This window comes from Salmo trutta, chromosome 39 (genome assembly GCF_901001165.1).
Source record: "Salmo trutta chromosome 39, fSalTru1.1, whole genome shotgun sequence".
Classification (NCBI taxonomy): Eukaryota; Metazoa; Chordata; class Actinopteri; order Salmoniformes; family Salmonidae; genus Salmo; species Salmo trutta.
The window spans coordinates 18,170,706-18,186,694 of record NC_042995.1 but is presented as its reverse complement, the minus strand read 5'-3'; the positions used below and the strand labels follow the sequence as shown (position 1 = coordinate 18,186,694).

Sequence of the window (15,989 nt, the reverse complement as noted above, 5' to 3'; positions counted from 1 at the left end):
AGTCAGAAACCCAGTAGGGTAAGCATTACACATTGTTGTGTGATAGTTTTGCAATAGCCCTCTATCAATTAAGTATTTTTAGGCTACTCTGTATTGGAGGTGTCAATCACTTTACGGCCAACACACTTCTCAGTCCTACGCTGCTTCGGTCGTCTGTATTATGAGATAGTCATATATCTGTACTACAGGATTGTGAAGGTCTGTCTGGTTTCTCTCGCCTGCAGAAGCACGATCAAGGACAGGTCCTGCTGGATGTAGTGTTTAAACACCTGGAGCTGACGGAGAGAGACTACTTCGGCCTACAGCTGGCCGACGACTCCTCAGACAGTCAGGTGAGGTCTCTTATCAGAACCCAGAACCAAATCTTGCGCACGCTCGGTAATTAGCTAGCTGCTCGATTGACTCGTTTATTTCAACAGGCTGCCGCAAGAGTTCAGGTGAAGCCACCTGAGATTGTGCACGTTAGACTACATTGCAGCGGCGCAGAATCACTGATCTCCAAATCAACTGGCTTCCGAAATGACTGATTGTTATGTGATCAGGATTAGCAGATCTACGCAGAGCCCTGCTCTGGCTGATCCCCTCAAACACTCTGACTGGCAGCATAGCAGCGTCTCATGAATAGGCTCTCTCCAGCCCTGTCAGCAAACTGTGGCGTATTTGCAGCAAACCGTTTGAGATAATAAGAAGGTTATGGGTCATGATCTGCAAACAATAGAGTTGAAACAGCGTCTAGAATAGTGTTTAGAGGCTGCAGATTGTGTTTCTGAAAGTTCACAAAATAACAATGCAAATATTCATTTGTGACTGCTGAAATTCAGACTTTGATACGTATGTATATTTTTGATGATGCTATCTCGCAGGACAGTTTGATTTCTATTCTGAACTTTCTCTAATGTTTTGAGTAAAAATGTATCTTTCATTTTAACTCTTGTCCCCTACTGTGTCTGTGGTTTTCTCTATCCATATTTTACAGAGGTGGCTGGATCCAACCAAACCCATTAGAAAGCAATTAAAAAGTACGTTTGATACATTTGGAATATTCTCTAGTATTTTCAATATTATATTTATCGCTAGTTTTAGTTCCATTAATCTGGTTGTTTTGTTTTTCTTCAGGGGGGTCTCCACACAGTTTGAATTTTAGGGTTAAATTCTTTGTAACCGACCCCAATAAACTTCAGGAGGAGTATACAAGGTAAGTTCTTAATGGGTGGCGTTGTGACAGAAATAAGCAGTACTTCCTCTATGCTATTCTCCATACAGTTTGATTAAAGTGGACTTAAAAGGTTTTGTATTGATCTTGCTGTTTTGGGTCCCCTTTAGGTACCAGTACTTTTTGCAGATTAAACAGGACATACTTAGTGGAAGGTGAGTGTGGATTTTATAAACACACAGCTCTGTATTTGGTTGGTTTGTTCAAACATTTGAATAATCTTCATGTGTTGAATTTGAGTTATAACTGAATCCTGGGCTCGCAGGCTGCCGTGTCCGTACATCACAGCCGCTCTTCTTGCTTCATACGCCGTTCAGTGTGAGTACTTCAATTATTCCTCTCAGCTATTCAACTGGAACTGTACTACTGACTTATGGTCGCACACATTCTGCCTGAAACCTTGTCACTAACTACTATTGATATAACGTGTTCAGTAGTTTATTTTCCCTATCTCCCTCCTAATATCCACCATAGGATTTCAAGCATTGAGAGTATGGGGGATCTGGCTATTACGGTAGCTTGGAAACCTCAGACCGTAGTACTACTTCATACTGTACTTGTCTTGTAATGATGCTGCTTTAATGTGGCCTGGCTGCTGCGGGTCTTTGTTTACACATTGACCCCAACATGCTGCTGAGGGGGGAGGAGTAACAGCACGATCACCACAACCAGGCTGGCAGCAGGGCAGAAGAACACTGCTCATTGGTTGTTAGCTTAATAGGCTGACTGACTGACTGACTGACTGGCTGGCTGGCTGGCTGGCTGACTGACTGACTGACTGGCTGGCTGGCTGGCTGGCTTGCTGGCTGACTCTCTCGTGGGGTTGTAGTAAACGTATCATGCTATATGGGAGGTATAGAAGTCACAGGAGGAAATGGAAAGTGGCCATGGTGGTCTCACCGCGATTACTGTAATAACAACAATAGAATGAAGTACATTTCACATGTGCCAGTCTGTATGTCAGTCACAGGTCTGACCAGGATAGTTAGTGTATACTGGGCTATTACTGTTCATTTTTCCCACTGTTTTCACATACTGATGTAGTTTCTGTTAAAATGATTTATTAATTGATTCACATTATTGTGCTACATACTTTTCTTAAAGGGCTTCGGAAATAGTGGCACTTAACCCCCAACTTCCTCATGTCTGCTCCCTTTTCATTATGGAAGACGCGTCGTATCCCAAGTGGCACCCTGTTCCATATATAGTGCACTATTTTTTGACCAGAACCCTATGAGCCCTGGTCAAAAGTAGTGCACTATATAGGGAATAGGGTGCCATTTGGGAAGAAGGCAGACTGTTTATACAGAATGGAAACACTGAGACACTCAGCAGGACGACTCATCTCTCTGTCTCTCTTTTCTAAACATTGACAAAAAAAGGCAAGTGTTTGGCTCCTCTCAAGCTGCAAAAGTCCTGCTTCTTTCCGTTTGCACACAAAGGAGAAGTTTGACCAGAAAATGTGTGAATGAATGGGAGCTGTGCAGGAGGGAGAGGAGGAGAGGAGTAAAGGCTTCCTTGTGCTTTGTGTCACACACACACACACACACACACATGCACACTTACACACTCACACACTGTGTGCTTTGTGTTGTGTTGCAGCTGAGCTAGGGGACTACAGTCAGGACGAGAACTTGCCTGGCTACCTCTCCGGATACTCTTTCATCCCCAACGCACCACATGACTTTGAGAAAGAGATTGCCAAACAGCATCAGCAACACAAGTAAGAAGCAATCTCTCAACTGATATTGTGTGAGTGTGTGGATACATTGGTGTAAAATGGGAAATGCATAGAAAATATCAAATAACTTGTAGATTAAACAGGGATGGACTCTGCTCATTCGCAGCAGCTGAGATTGAGGCGGCTCAGACTTTGTGCCCAGGTCAGAACAAGGGCTGTCATTGTTTGTCCTCTCACGTAGATGGTAGGGTGGCCTACTCTCTGAATGGCCTGTGTGGAGCCAACTGAAGTCGCTATCTCTCACTCTCACTCTTTTTCCTTTCAGGGGACTGCCTCCTGCCCAGTCAGAGTTCAATTATCTAAACACAGCACGGACGCTAGAGCTCTATGGAGTCGAATTGCACTATGCAAGGGTAAGTGTTCAGTTGTGAAATGGAGTGATGCATGCATACTATGCTCCCCAATCAACCTTCTTCAACGTGGTTTCATTAGACAGTGTGGCGGTTAGCACCCTCCTCCATTGCCCAACTATAGGGTTTCTGTTAAGTAGAACCCATCCACAGGAAGTCTGGGCACCTTACAATCCTCCCTGTCCTTTTTTCCCTCCTCCGTTAAAGGATCAAAGCAACACTGAGATTTTAATCGGAGTGATGTCAACTGGGATTGTCATCTATAAGAACAGGGTACGAATCAACTGCTTTCCGTGGTGAGTCAAATCAATTGAGTATGTTTCCACATTCAGCCACATTCTCCATATAGGGGAGCCATTGGATGGGACGCACAGAACCTAAAGAGTATTATAAATTGGGTGGTTCGAGCCCTGAATGCTGATTGGCTGACAACTGCGGTATATCAGACCGTATACCACGGGTGTGACAAAACATTTATTTTTACTGTTCTAATTACGTTGGTAACCAGTTTATAATAGCAAAAAGGAACCTCGGGGGTTTGTGGTATATGGCCAATATACCACGGCTAAGGGCTGTATCCAGGCACTCCACGTAGCATCGCGACTAAGAATATTGTATATTGGCCATATACCACACCTCTTCAGGCCTTATTGCTTAAGTAACAAACAGTAGTAGCAAACGTAGCATGAAAGCGGTTATGAATCAATAGCATTTACGATGCTCTACTTCTTTTCATGGCCCAGATTCAGCCATAACTTACTCCAGCTCTACTGTAAAGTGACAACACGAGCCCTCTCCCCGCTGTTTGATCTTGCCCTACTCCCTTTGATGGTACAGCACAGTGAGAGTTTATCTTCATGAAAAGAGACTTCTGTAGAAATGAGTAATAGCGTAACTGTGTCAGGTTGGGACACAGTGCGGTCTATATTTAGATTCTCTCTCTGAGTCATGCTTTAAGGAACCAGGGAAATAGGCCAGCAGGCACAGTGGAACTATAGAACACTGAACATGATTTGTTTCTGATTACAGAATGGAGGGGATTCTTATGGACGATAACATGGGGAGGATGTATTCTCTAAGCTCGTCCAGTGGCTTCAGAACGCTGGATAAGTTCGCTGTTATGTCGGAAATAAAGGAGAGATTCCATCCTATGGGTGACAAAAGCTTCTTTTTCTTTCTTTCAGGCTCCAGATTGTAAAGATCTCGTTTAAATGTCGACAGTTTTTTATTCAACTCAGAAGAGAATTGGTAAGTATGTCCTGGTTTCAACTGGGATTACATCCCTACTATTTGTGCGAGCTCAAATTCTCTCTCGTCATTATGAATAATACATAATACATACATAATGCACTTTGTGGGTGTGCTAGGCTGGTCATATGAAACTAAATCTAAAATGATTTGATCCCAACTAGGGCGTCTGGTAGTGGAAGACACACAAAAACACCTGGCTGAATAATGCAAGTCAAGGAGACCTTTTAAAAGCAGTTGTACAGTACTTGATATCTAGATGAAGTGATGTCATGCGCTATAATTCATGTATCCGAGTAGGGAAGTACTACCGAGCACACTATAGTGTCTGGCCTAGAAGAAGCTATCTCATGGCCAGCTATGCAAGTCGAAGGGGGATTTCTTCCTCTGCATCCATGTTCTTTTAGCTAGATCTGTGTGACATCAGTTGATCATGCGTGATAATCCAATCAAAATGTATTGGTCACATACACATGGTTAGCAGATGTTATTGCGAGTGTAGCGAAATGCTTATGCTTCTAATTCCGACAGTGCAGCAGTATCTAACAGATAATATCAAACAAATTCCACAACAAAACCTACTACACACAATCTAGTAAAGGAATGGGATGAGAATATAAGTATAAAATATATGGATGAGCAGTGACAGAGCGGCTAAGATGCAGTAGATAGTAAAGAATAGATAGTGAAGGATACAGTATACAGTAAATACATATGAGATGAGTAATGTGAGATATGTAAACATTCTTAGTGGCATTATTAAAGTGACTAGTGATCATGCTGATCATGTGTGATAATCACACACACCTACTGTACCGTGCGTCATGCTGTACTGTGCGCCTAAGTGTGCTGAGCCCACCACTAACCTCTCACTCTCTCTCCCTCGCCCTCTCCCTCTCTCTCTCACGCTCTCTCTCTCTCGCCCTCTCTCTCCCTCTCTTTGTCTCTCCCTCGCCCTCTCTCCCTCGCCCTCTCTCTCATGCCCTCACCCTCTCTCGCCCTCACCCTCTCTCCCTCCCTCCCTCTCCAGAATGAGAGCCGTGAGGCTCTGTTAGCCTTTCACATGGTGAACTACCGAGCCTGTAAGAACCTATGGAAGGCCTGTGTAGAGCACCACACCTTCTTCAGACTGGACCGACCCTTACCACCACAGAAGAACTTCTTTGCACATGTCTTCCAACTGGGCTCCAAGTACCGCTACTGGTGAGTGGGCCTGGGGAATGTGTGACTGTGTCCCAAATGGCACCCTATTCCTTATATAGTGCGCTACTTTAGACCATGTAGGTGAATATGTAGGTGAATATGGTGCCATTTTGAAGTGCATAGTCTCTGGTGACCGTTAGCCTTCAGCAGATTTGGTCCTTGGTGCTGAGGTTGCATATTAAAATGTGTTTTGAAAGAGAGTCCGTGATCAAGTTGGGATCCCAGCAGGCAGAACTGGCTAATGATGGCGTTTCAACCAGCCTTTCCTGCTAAGATTATGTTTGTTTGTCAATGTTTACACAAGTCTTGTCAATGATAGTGTGTGTAACTGTATAGCTGCTGTCTAAAGGTGTCTAAACCTCACCAGAGAAAACAGTACTCTCTTAGAAAAAAGGGTTCTGCGGTTGTCCCCATAGGAGAACCCTTTTTGGTTCTAGGTAGAACGCTTTTTGGTTCCATGTACAACCCTCTGGGGAAAGGGTTCTACATGAAACCCCAAAAGGTTCTACCTGGAACCAAAAGGGGTTCTTCAAAGGGTTCTCCTATGGGGACAGCCGAAGAACCCTTTTTGGTTCTAGATAGCACCTTTTTTTCTAAGAGGTTACACATTACCTAATCCTTTCAATTTCCCCTGACTCACTCCGTTCAGATCCAGTCCTTCCTAATTCGTGTTGGCCTCAGGATAACACCATCATCATTTTGCTGAAGCATATTTACATTTTTGTACCAATCACGACGGTGCCATTTGACCCATTGTGCCGCGGATCACAGAAACCGTGTGGGCTGGTTTGCATAACACAGGAATATGTTTACCGTGCCTCCTACAACTGCCAGTAGAGACCCAAAGCTCCAGTCCTCTCAGCTTTGCCAATGCCTTGTCACACTGTATGAGTGACTGACAAATAGTGTGACAGAGTAAAAAGAGCTGTGGTTTCACACACTGGGGTGTGTCCCTATTAATACTTCCTGCTGGCTCACTACACACATTAAAATGTCTAAATGGTAGGTAGTGCAACACTGGTTTGGTCTCCTCTTACTCCAGGATATAGAAGTGTGAGGGCAGAGGTTGGTGTATGAATGTTTTCCGTTTTAATGTTAAAAACATGTTTCTGTGTTATATGCAGTGGTAGGACAGAGGTGCAGTCTGTCCAGTACGGCAAGGAGAAGGGCATCAAGGACAGGGTGTTTGCCAGGTAAGACACTTTCTGAAGCCTAAATGAAGTGACACTATTGCTTACTGATAACTAAGAGAATCAGAAATGTGAGAACATGAAGAGACAGGGATGGAGGAATCTTACACTGAATAATGAGCAAAGGTCTAGTGAGTTGTAAGCCGTTTTCATCCTGCTAAATTGAAATCTGATGAACGTTTTACCTGCTGCAATGCAATCTAACAATAACAATGACCTCCATATCATCAACCAATCAGGTCTCCCAGTAAGCCCTTGGTGCGGCGGCTGATGGATGGAGGGATGGACTGGGAGTCAGTCAGCCGGAACTCCAGAGCCTCTCTGTCTGACGACCGCTTGGAGACCCAGAGCCTGCCCACACGCTCCCCACCAGGCACCCCCAACCAGTGAGTAGCCCTAACCCGTAGTGTAAGCAAACAGTACATTCCTTAGTTTCAAATCTATGAGCGGGACTGAACAAGTGCACACTTCAAGGGAGACGGAGGGGGAAGGAAATTGGGCTAATCTACTGTTGAGGAGGAGGAGCGATGTCAAGTACCTCTAAAAACCTTGGATAACAGTACACTCGGGTACCTTACATGTCCCTCCCTCCTCCTCTCTCCTCTTGTCTCAGCAGGAACTCCAAGTTTGCACAAGAGCGCCTGCGGCCGTCCTCCGTGGGACACCTGCTGGACCACGTGAACTACCACGACCCTGCCTCGCCCTGCCAAACCTTCATCAATCACAAGTCAGCCTCCTCAACCCAGGCCAACTCCATCAGCCTAGATTCTACCCCGTATGTCTGTCTGCCACACACGCCAACGCACACACAGCCCTGAGTCATTTCAAACCAAAAGAACAGAAAAGAAAGAAGAAACCTGCACACTGCTCTTTAATAAGCTTTACGTATTGACCTCAAGGCCTTTGTCATGCACCTGCAACAAAGATAGCTCAGATGTGCGAGTGCCTTTTGAATTTTCAAGCCAAAAGACCGGGCCATGAGCATCTCTTTCATCGTAAACACACATACACACACCGCCCTCTAATTTCTATGTCTTTACAAACCGTTTGTTTTTATTATGTAAATACCCCGGGGCTGTAGCACCAAGCTCTGCTTGCCTGAAGACTACAAAATAGGCCTCTTTCATGGCTGTCATTTAAGCGTCCATAATGAGGATGGTGCTTGGCAGGCTGGCCGAAGCCAAAGCGCTGCGGCAGTAGGTTGGGGCCGCAGGCACATCACAATGGTGAATGCTTGCTATGTTAATAACACACGTAGAGTGGGCTGAACCATTGCAAATCTTCTCATAACTTCAAGGAAATATGCCATTACCCCGTTTCTCTTTCACTCTTGAGAGACAGTATTCGCTGCATGTGAATTTGAGAAAGAGCAGAATTCTTTGAAGTGGTTTGGTGTGTTTGTTTCGACTTGGATCATTTTTTTCTTCTCTCTCTCTCTCTCTCTCTCTCTCTCTCACACCTCTCTCTTTCCCTCTTTCTTTGGATAGGCACTTCTTCGGTGTAACTGTGCGTGTCGTTTTTGACTTTATCGCTCTCTGTGGTCCTCTGTGTATCTCTGTGTAAACTCCTTTTGAGGAGCCCATAACGCTAGACGCTGTTTGTTTTGGTGAGTGCTGTCCCAACCGGTTAACCTCCACCAGGCTCTGCTCAGGGCTGCTCCGAGGCAGACAGCGGGCTAGACAACACGGATGCTCTCTGACTGGGGGAAGTACATGAACAGTACATGAACACATCAAGCTGAGGGTAATATGCTGGTAGGACACGCAGCGCCTCTCCAAGGGGCTCGTAAGCTGTTCTAGTCCACAGGTTGAGGCTATAGCACTGAGCAATGATAGGAAATAGGGGGAAGAGTTTCTATGAACTGAGAAACCCCTCTGCTCTGACTGAGCCCTGTAATGATTCAGTGTACACAGAAGACGATCATTGCCTTCTGAGAAATGGGTCACGTGAAAAGAACATATTCCATTTAGAGGTTAAGCTCTGGAACATTACAGTTTCGACTGTGTAGTTAATGTTGAGTCGGAGTGTGTTTCCAGGTTCATATATAACCCTCAAAAAGGGGAAAGCACACGCAATAACGCTCTTCATTTATGTATTTATTGACTTGTTCTCAATAAAGCCAGCACTGGGGTTGATGTTTGGATATATACTGTATTCCAATTTTGCCGCAAGGACTCATTTGGATTTGCCTGTGTCCAGGTCACCAGACTCGACCATCGACGACCAGCCGCCCGCTCTGCCCCCTAAGCAGACCAGGAGGCCTCTGTCCAGCCAGTCCCAGTCCCACTCTCAGCAGGAGTTGGACAACCACATCAATGAGCTGTATGACACGCCTTTGTCAGAAGACACGACGATGGTAGGAGAGAGACCTACGCGCACACAGACACACACTCACGCACACACACTGTTATTTCGTTGGACTTAAAAGTTGTTTTGTCCTCTGTGTTTCTTCTCACTCTCACAGCCCAATGGAGTGCTTCCTCATGACAATCTGGTATTCATTAAAATGTGCCCCGATGAACAAGGCCGATTTGGATTCAATGTGAAGGGTGGGCTGGACCAGAAGATGCCTGTGATCGTGTCCCGAGTGGCCCCGGGAACAGCGGTACGTGTCCTACTACCTGGGCCACCGTCACTGCCAAACCCCTGAACTTCTCAAATGACCTTCACAGGTAATGAATAATGAAAAACCACACTGTTCTCTTGTATTCTGTGTTAATGCCCTCCCCAGGCTGACCTGTGTGTTCCCCGGCTGAACGAGGGAGACCAGGTGGTTCTGATTAACGGTCAGGACATCTCAGAGCACACCCACGACCAGGTGGTCATGTTCATCAAGGCCAGCTGTGAGGAGAGCGACTCAGGAGAGCTGAACCTGCTGGTCAGACCCAACGGTGAGGAGAGAACAGAACAGCCCTCTTAACAGGCCTTGTGGTCCTTTACTGTCATTTATGATCCTTTGCGGTCCGCTGTAGCTCAGTTGGTAGAGCATGGCAACGCCAGGAGAGTGGGTTTAATTCCCGGGACCATCCATACATAAAAAGTCACTTTGGATAAAATCTTCTGCTAAATGGCATGTGTTATTATTCCATTTTTTTACAGCAGTGTTTGTAAAACCATAGCTTGCCTGTCCCTGAAACAAGAGGGAGTGAGGGACCATAGCTTGCCTGTCCTATATTGGGTCAATACAAATCCACTATACTATGGGCATTGGTTTGATTAAAGTTGGAGTCCTTTGCGGTGAAACTGCCATGTCCGTCTGGGATATTACAACAACAAAGACATTACTTCAAATGACAAACACTGTTTTATTCCCTCGGATATCGTTGCACGCTCGATAGAACAGAAGAGTATGTACTACGATATATATATATTTTTATTACGTTTCCGGATGCTCTTCTCCTCCTTTTCAAAACCAAAACAATAACAAATGCGCCTAATGCGGATCTCAGCTTTAAGGCAAAGCATCAGTCTGACAGTGTATTCACTTGGGAGGGACGTTTTTAATTTGGCTGCTGCCTTTCTGCCGTTCCCTTTTCTTTGTTTTGCTGTTGTTGTCACTTAGTTTTTCTGAGTTCCTGTCACCTGCAATGGATGTGCAATGTTCAATCACACTGTCATCCTTCCTGTCGTTCCTCCAGCCATGTATGACCTGGTGGAGGAGGAGAAGCTGGAGGATGGAGATACGGAGTCTAACTACCAGTACTCCCCAGAGAGGGCTCCCCAGGACCAGCCCCAGGACCAGTCCCAGGACCACCACCCATCCTGCTGGAGAGACTCCATACTACAGCTGAAAGAAGGCTTGAGCACTGGGGCCGTACAGCAACAGTTTGATGTTAGTCCACATATACTACAAAATATAGTTTATGTTTAGCTGAAGGAGGGCCTGAGTACTTGGAAGGTTGACGTTTATTGGGATGAATCTTGTCCTGGAGGCAGAGCTGAGCGATTTCTGGTAGATGGGCCAGTTGCAGTCAAAATTGGCTATATTGTAAAAATGTAAGGTTAGGGTTAGGCATAAAGTTAGCAGTGTGGTATTATTATTAGATATTTTTGTGGTTAATGTTTCTTTTTTTGTGTGGTTAACGTTAGGGTTAGGTTTAAAATCAGATTTTATGACTTTGTAGCTGTGCCAGCTGGTGACTTCCCTGCAGAGCTGCCTCCTATACATGAGTCATCCCAAGAAGAGATTTAATTAATGAGGGTTGCAGGTAGCCTAGTGGTTAGAGCGACAAAGTGAAAAATCTGTCGATGTGCCAACTTAACCCTAATTGCTCCAGGGTCGCCGTTGACAATGGCTGACCCTGGTCATGACCTCACTCTCCAAGAGGTGTCTCAGAGGGAGTTGGGATATGCAAGAAAAACACATGAAATAGGACCAATATAAGAACTCACCAAATATTATAATATTATATATTATAATTAAATGCCAACCTGCGAGTACTGGGTCCATACAGGTACAGTTTGATCAAAGATTTTTATAACTATTTGCATTATTCCATTGGGGAACGGCTACTCTGTGAAGTGCTCGTGTGCAATAACTACATTCGCCCTTCAATTCCTTCTAAACAACTCCATTTTTGGAGAAATTGACAAAGGGTAAAGTTCACAAACTTAGTCCACTCTGTCTGTAAACAGATTCTTGTTCTGGGAACAGAAAACTTAATAGAGTTGCTTCTCCGATGAGAAAACGTACAGAATGTAGGCCCAGTTCCATCTCACTCTGTACTCTCCCACTGCCGGCCACCAGGCTTCCTCTCCTCACCATATTTGGTGGGGAGTGGACATTTCAACTGGATGCTTCAGATTTATACAGTGAGGGAAAAAAGTATTTGATCCCCTGCTGATTTTGTACGTTTGCCACTGACAAAGAAATTATCAGTCTATAATTTTAATGGTAGGTTTATTTGAACAGTGAGAGACAGAATAACAACAAAAAAATCCAGAAAAACACATGTCAAAAATGTTATAAAATGATTTGCATTTTAATGAGGGAAATAAGTATTTGACCCCTCTGCAAAACATGACTTAGTACTTGGTGGCAAAACCCTTGTTGACAATCACAGAGGTCAGACGTTTCTTGTAGTTGGCAACCAGGTTTGTACACATCTCAGGAGGGATTTTGTCCCACTCTTCTTTGCAGATCTTCTCCAAGTCATTAAGGTTTCAAGGCTGACATTTGGCAACTCGAACCTTCAGCCCCCTCCACAGATTTTCTATTGGATTAAGGTCTGGAGACTGGCTAGGCCACTCCAGGACCTTAATGTGCTTCTTCTTGAGTCACTCCTTTGTTGCCTTGGCCGTGTGTTTTGGGTCATTGTCATGTTGGAATACCCATCCACGACCCATTTTCAATGCCCTGGCTGAGGGTAGGAGGTTCTCACCCAAGATTTGATGGTACATGGCCCTGTCCATCGTCCCTTTGATGCGGTGAAGTTGTCCTGTCCCCTTAGCAGAAAAACACCCACAAAGCATAATGTTTCCACCTCCGTGTTTGACGGTGGGGATGGTGTTCTTGGGGTCATAGGCAGCATTCCTCCTCCTCCAAACACGGCGAGTTGAGTTGATGCCAAAGAGCTCCATTTTGGTCTCATCTGACCACAACACTTTCACTCAGTTGTCCTCTGAATCATTCAGATGTTCATTGGCAAACTTCAGACGGGCATGTATATGTGCTTTCTTGAGCAGGGGGACCTTGCGGGCGCTGCAGGATTTCAGTCCTTCACGGCGTAGTGTGTTACCAATTGTTTTCTTGGTGACTATGGTCCCAGCTGCCTTGAGATCATTGACAAGATCCTCCCGTGTAGTTCTGGGCTGATTCCTCACCGTTCTCATGATCATTGCAACTCCACGAGGTGAGATCTTGCATGGAGCCCCAGGCTGAGGGAGATTGACAGTTCTTTTGTGTTTCTTTCATTTGCGAATAATCGCACCAACTGTTGTCACCTTCTCACCAAGCTGCTTGGCGATGGTCTTGTAGCCCATTCCAGCCTTGTGTAGGTCTACAATCTTGTCCCTGACATCCTTGGAGAGCTCTTTGGTCTTGGCCATGGTGGAGAGTTTGGAATCTGCTTGATTGATTGCTTCTGTGGACAGGTATCTTTTATACAGGTAACAAGCTGAGATTAGGAGCACTCCCTTTAAGAGTGTGCTCCTAATCTCAGCTCGTTACCTGTATAAAAGACACCTGGGAGCCAGAACTCTTTCTGATTGAGAGGGGGTCAAATACTTATTTCCCTCATTAAAATGCAAATCAATTTATAACATTTTTGACATGCGTTTTTTCTGGATTTTTTTGTTGTTATTCTGTCTCTCACTGTTCAAATAAACCTACCATTAAAATTATAGACTGATCATTTCTTTGTCAGTGGGCAAACGTACAAAATCAGCAGGGGATCAAATACTTTTTTCCCTCACTGTACATCCAGTGTAACATCTGTTTCCTTGCTCTATCTGTGGTGTGATGTTAGTCCACTCATCCTAACTACAGTATTATGCTTGTTGTTCACATGGGCCAAATAACAAGTGCTACCTCTGTGGCCCAATGGCCCCTGTGTCTCTGAACTGTTCCGATCCACTTTGATATTATCAAATGCAGTTGGTTATTCAAAGTTTCCACTTGCTCTAGAATGTATTTCACATTGCACATGGCTAAGACTGATCACATAGCATATAAGTCATTTACCAGAAAGAGAGATGGACGAGAGTGAAATAGAGAGATGAAAGGAAATATTGAAAGTCTATTGCTTCCTGTTGTTGCTCCACGTGGCCTCAAACGTTTCCTGTTTGTGTTCCACTGATGGGTTATCAGTGAGAATTGTGGTTTAGTGTAACCTAGAAACCAAGCTCATGTCATGGCCCGGTCTGAACTTCAGTTAACTTAGGACAAATGTTAACCATTGTTTTTTTGTTGTGATGTTTCTCAGCAACTCTACCGGAAAAGGCCTGGATTGACAATGTCATTTGCCAAATTACCTCAGAACATTTCCAAAAATCGATATCGAGACATTTCACCGTGTGAGTATACTATAGCCATCAGAACTGGCATATTATGTCACATATGCTGTACTTCCTCATACAATGATGTAAGTAAATGCCCTCTGTCTCAACTGCCACCCCTTTCTTCTCTCATCCTCTCTCTCTTCCTGTATCTGCCGTCTCACAGATGATGCAACCAGGGTTATTCTGAAGGGCAAGGATGGGGACTATATCAATGCAAATTACATCAATGTGAGGGCCTTCTCCCTTCTTCTTTTCTTGATACTCAACACTCTTTGATATATGCCGCAATCTTTGATTTTATTACCAAGACCGGACACCTTCCTTCGACTAGGTAATGAATATCACACAGACAAAAACACCCCCGGAAAGAGATGGACTTTTCTTGACAGATACTCAACACTTCTTAAAGTGTGTGTACATAGACTGAAACATGGATTATGCTTACATATATGAATTTGCCAATATGCAGCTATACGTATGTGTATATTTGCCAACCCCATGTCATCCTCCTGGCCCATAGATGGTGATCCCAGCGTCCAGTGCTGCAAACCGTTACATCGCGTGCCAGGGCCCGCTGCCCGCCACCTGCTCTGACTTCTGGAGGATGACTTGGGAACAGGGCTCCAACATGGTGGTCATGCTCACCACGCAGGTGGAGAGAGGACGGGTATGTCACGTCCCCGACCAGGGTTCGCTCTCTCCATTTCAGCCCCTTCCCAATGCTTTTGGTCTCGTTTTGGAATTTCTTGTGGTAACGTATGAGGTGAAAACTGAAGACGTTTCCATTCCCCGCAAAGGAAATAGACAAACTGTTCCTCCTCTTATCTCCAATGATCCTTTTGTTTCATTCCAAGGTGAAGTGTCATCAGTATTGGCCCAACCCTGGTGCCACTGCTACCCATGGGGACTTCCTGGTGTCCTGTGTGACGGAAGAAGAGCAATCAGCATTCCTGGTCAGAGAGATAACTCTCACACACCTGGAGGTAAGGACCATTTCTTGTATCATCTCTCGTGGACAGACTACGTAAACATCGAGCGTCTGACCAAAATGACTGGAGATTTTATCTCTGGGTTAACCGAGATTACTTCTTGCACTTAGTGAAAACTGTATGGGGAAAAAAGTAGAAAAAACATAAAAATACATTTGATTGATTTTATTCAGAGTGAAGAGAGCAGGCCGCTGACTCAGATCCAGTACGTGGCCTGGCCTGACCACGGTGTCCCAGACGACTACACTGACTTCCTGGACTTTGTCAGTCTGGTCCGCAGGAAGAGGGAGGGCAAGGAGGAGCCGGTGATAGTACACTGCAGGTAAGGTCTAGTTCTTACACAAATACTGCATACTCTAACGAGTAAGCTCTTATCCCCTCAACTAACATCTGTAAGCCATCTCGCTGCTGATACAGCTTTCAAGTAGGTCTAAGTCATTTTACACAACATCTTTGAGAAATATAAGCCTTTGTACATCTGCCTCATAACCTGGCTTAAAGAAAAACAGGTTCCCTTTTCCTTCGAATCAGACGTTAAGACACTTTGCATGTTGTTGTGGCGACCGTGATTGATTGCAGTGTAAGTAGCGGGAACGAGGATTTGAATCCTCTTCTCTCATTGCTGCCATCTTCAGCCTCGTCTCACTCACCTCGTCCTCTGTGTCTCTGCAGCGCTGGGATTGGTCGGACGGGGGTGCTCATCACCATGGAAACAGCCATGTGTTTGATTGAGTGCAATCAGCCCGTGTATCCGTTGGATATCGTGAGGACAATGAGAGACCAGAGGGCCATGATGATCCAGACTCCGGTAATCTGATCTGTGATGCATAGAAATGAGACTAAGAGAAGAGCAGAGGCTCTATCCTCAATAGACGGGTTGGTTGTTTAGGAACAAAGCCCACACGTGCGCAACTATGGGGCAAAACAGACGGGGCCGGCTTAGACCAGGGGTCTCCAAACTTTTCTAGCATTAAGAGCTACTTAAAAAGAAATTAGCATGTCGCTAGCTGCTAATTTGTTATTTTATAGCTTTCAAATCGGCACATTCTTCTCTAC

At 44.9% G+C, this 15,989-nt stretch overlaps 1 protein-coding gene across 4 annotated transcripts in view; it reads left to right on the top strand.

The window, feature by feature from the left end:
* The window catches only part of LOC115179691 (tyrosine-protein phosphatase non-receptor type 4), a 34,412-nt gene that overhangs the window by 13,785 nt on the left and 4,638 nt on the right, over positions 1-15,989 (top strand). For 2 of the 4 annotated variants that reach the window (XM_029741368.1, XM_029741372.1), the window contains 23 exons: positions 225-332; positions 977-1,019; positions 1,117-1,195; positions 1,324-1,368; positions 1,479-1,531; positions 2,816-2,936; positions 3,220-3,307; positions 3,512-3,600; positions 4,489-4,552; positions 5,583-5,755; positions 6,880-6,948; positions 7,185-7,331; positions 7,559-7,720; positions 9,145-9,301; positions 9,410-9,550; positions 9,677-9,836; positions 10,584-10,777; positions 13,869-13,959; positions 14,108-14,172; positions 14,465-14,611; positions 14,799-14,927; positions 15,107-15,255; positions 15,606-15,741. In XM_029741368.1, coding sequence (XP_029597228.1) covers positions 225-332; positions 977-1,019; positions 1,117-1,195; positions 1,324-1,368; positions 1,479-1,531; positions 2,816-2,936; positions 3,220-3,307; positions 3,512-3,600; positions 4,489-4,552; positions 5,583-5,755; positions 6,880-6,948; positions 7,185-7,331; positions 7,559-7,720; positions 9,145-9,301; positions 9,410-9,550; positions 9,677-9,836; positions 10,584-10,777; positions 13,869-13,959; positions 14,108-14,172; positions 14,465-14,611; positions 14,799-14,927; positions 15,107-15,255; positions 15,606-15,741 — 2,610 coding nt within the window. The remainder of the gene's footprint in view (positions 1-224; positions 333-976; positions 1,020-1,116; positions 1,196-1,323; positions 1,369-1,478; positions 1,532-2,815; positions 2,937-3,219; positions 3,308-3,511; positions 3,601-4,488; positions 4,553-5,582; positions 5,756-6,879; positions 6,949-7,184; positions 7,332-7,558; positions 7,721-9,144; positions 9,302-9,409; positions 9,551-9,676; positions 9,837-10,583; positions 10,778-13,868; positions 13,960-14,107; positions 14,173-14,464; positions 14,612-14,798; positions 14,928-15,106; positions 15,256-15,605; positions 15,742-15,989) is intronic. The other 2 variants (XM_029741370.1, XM_029741371.1) reach the window with 2 other exon arrangements.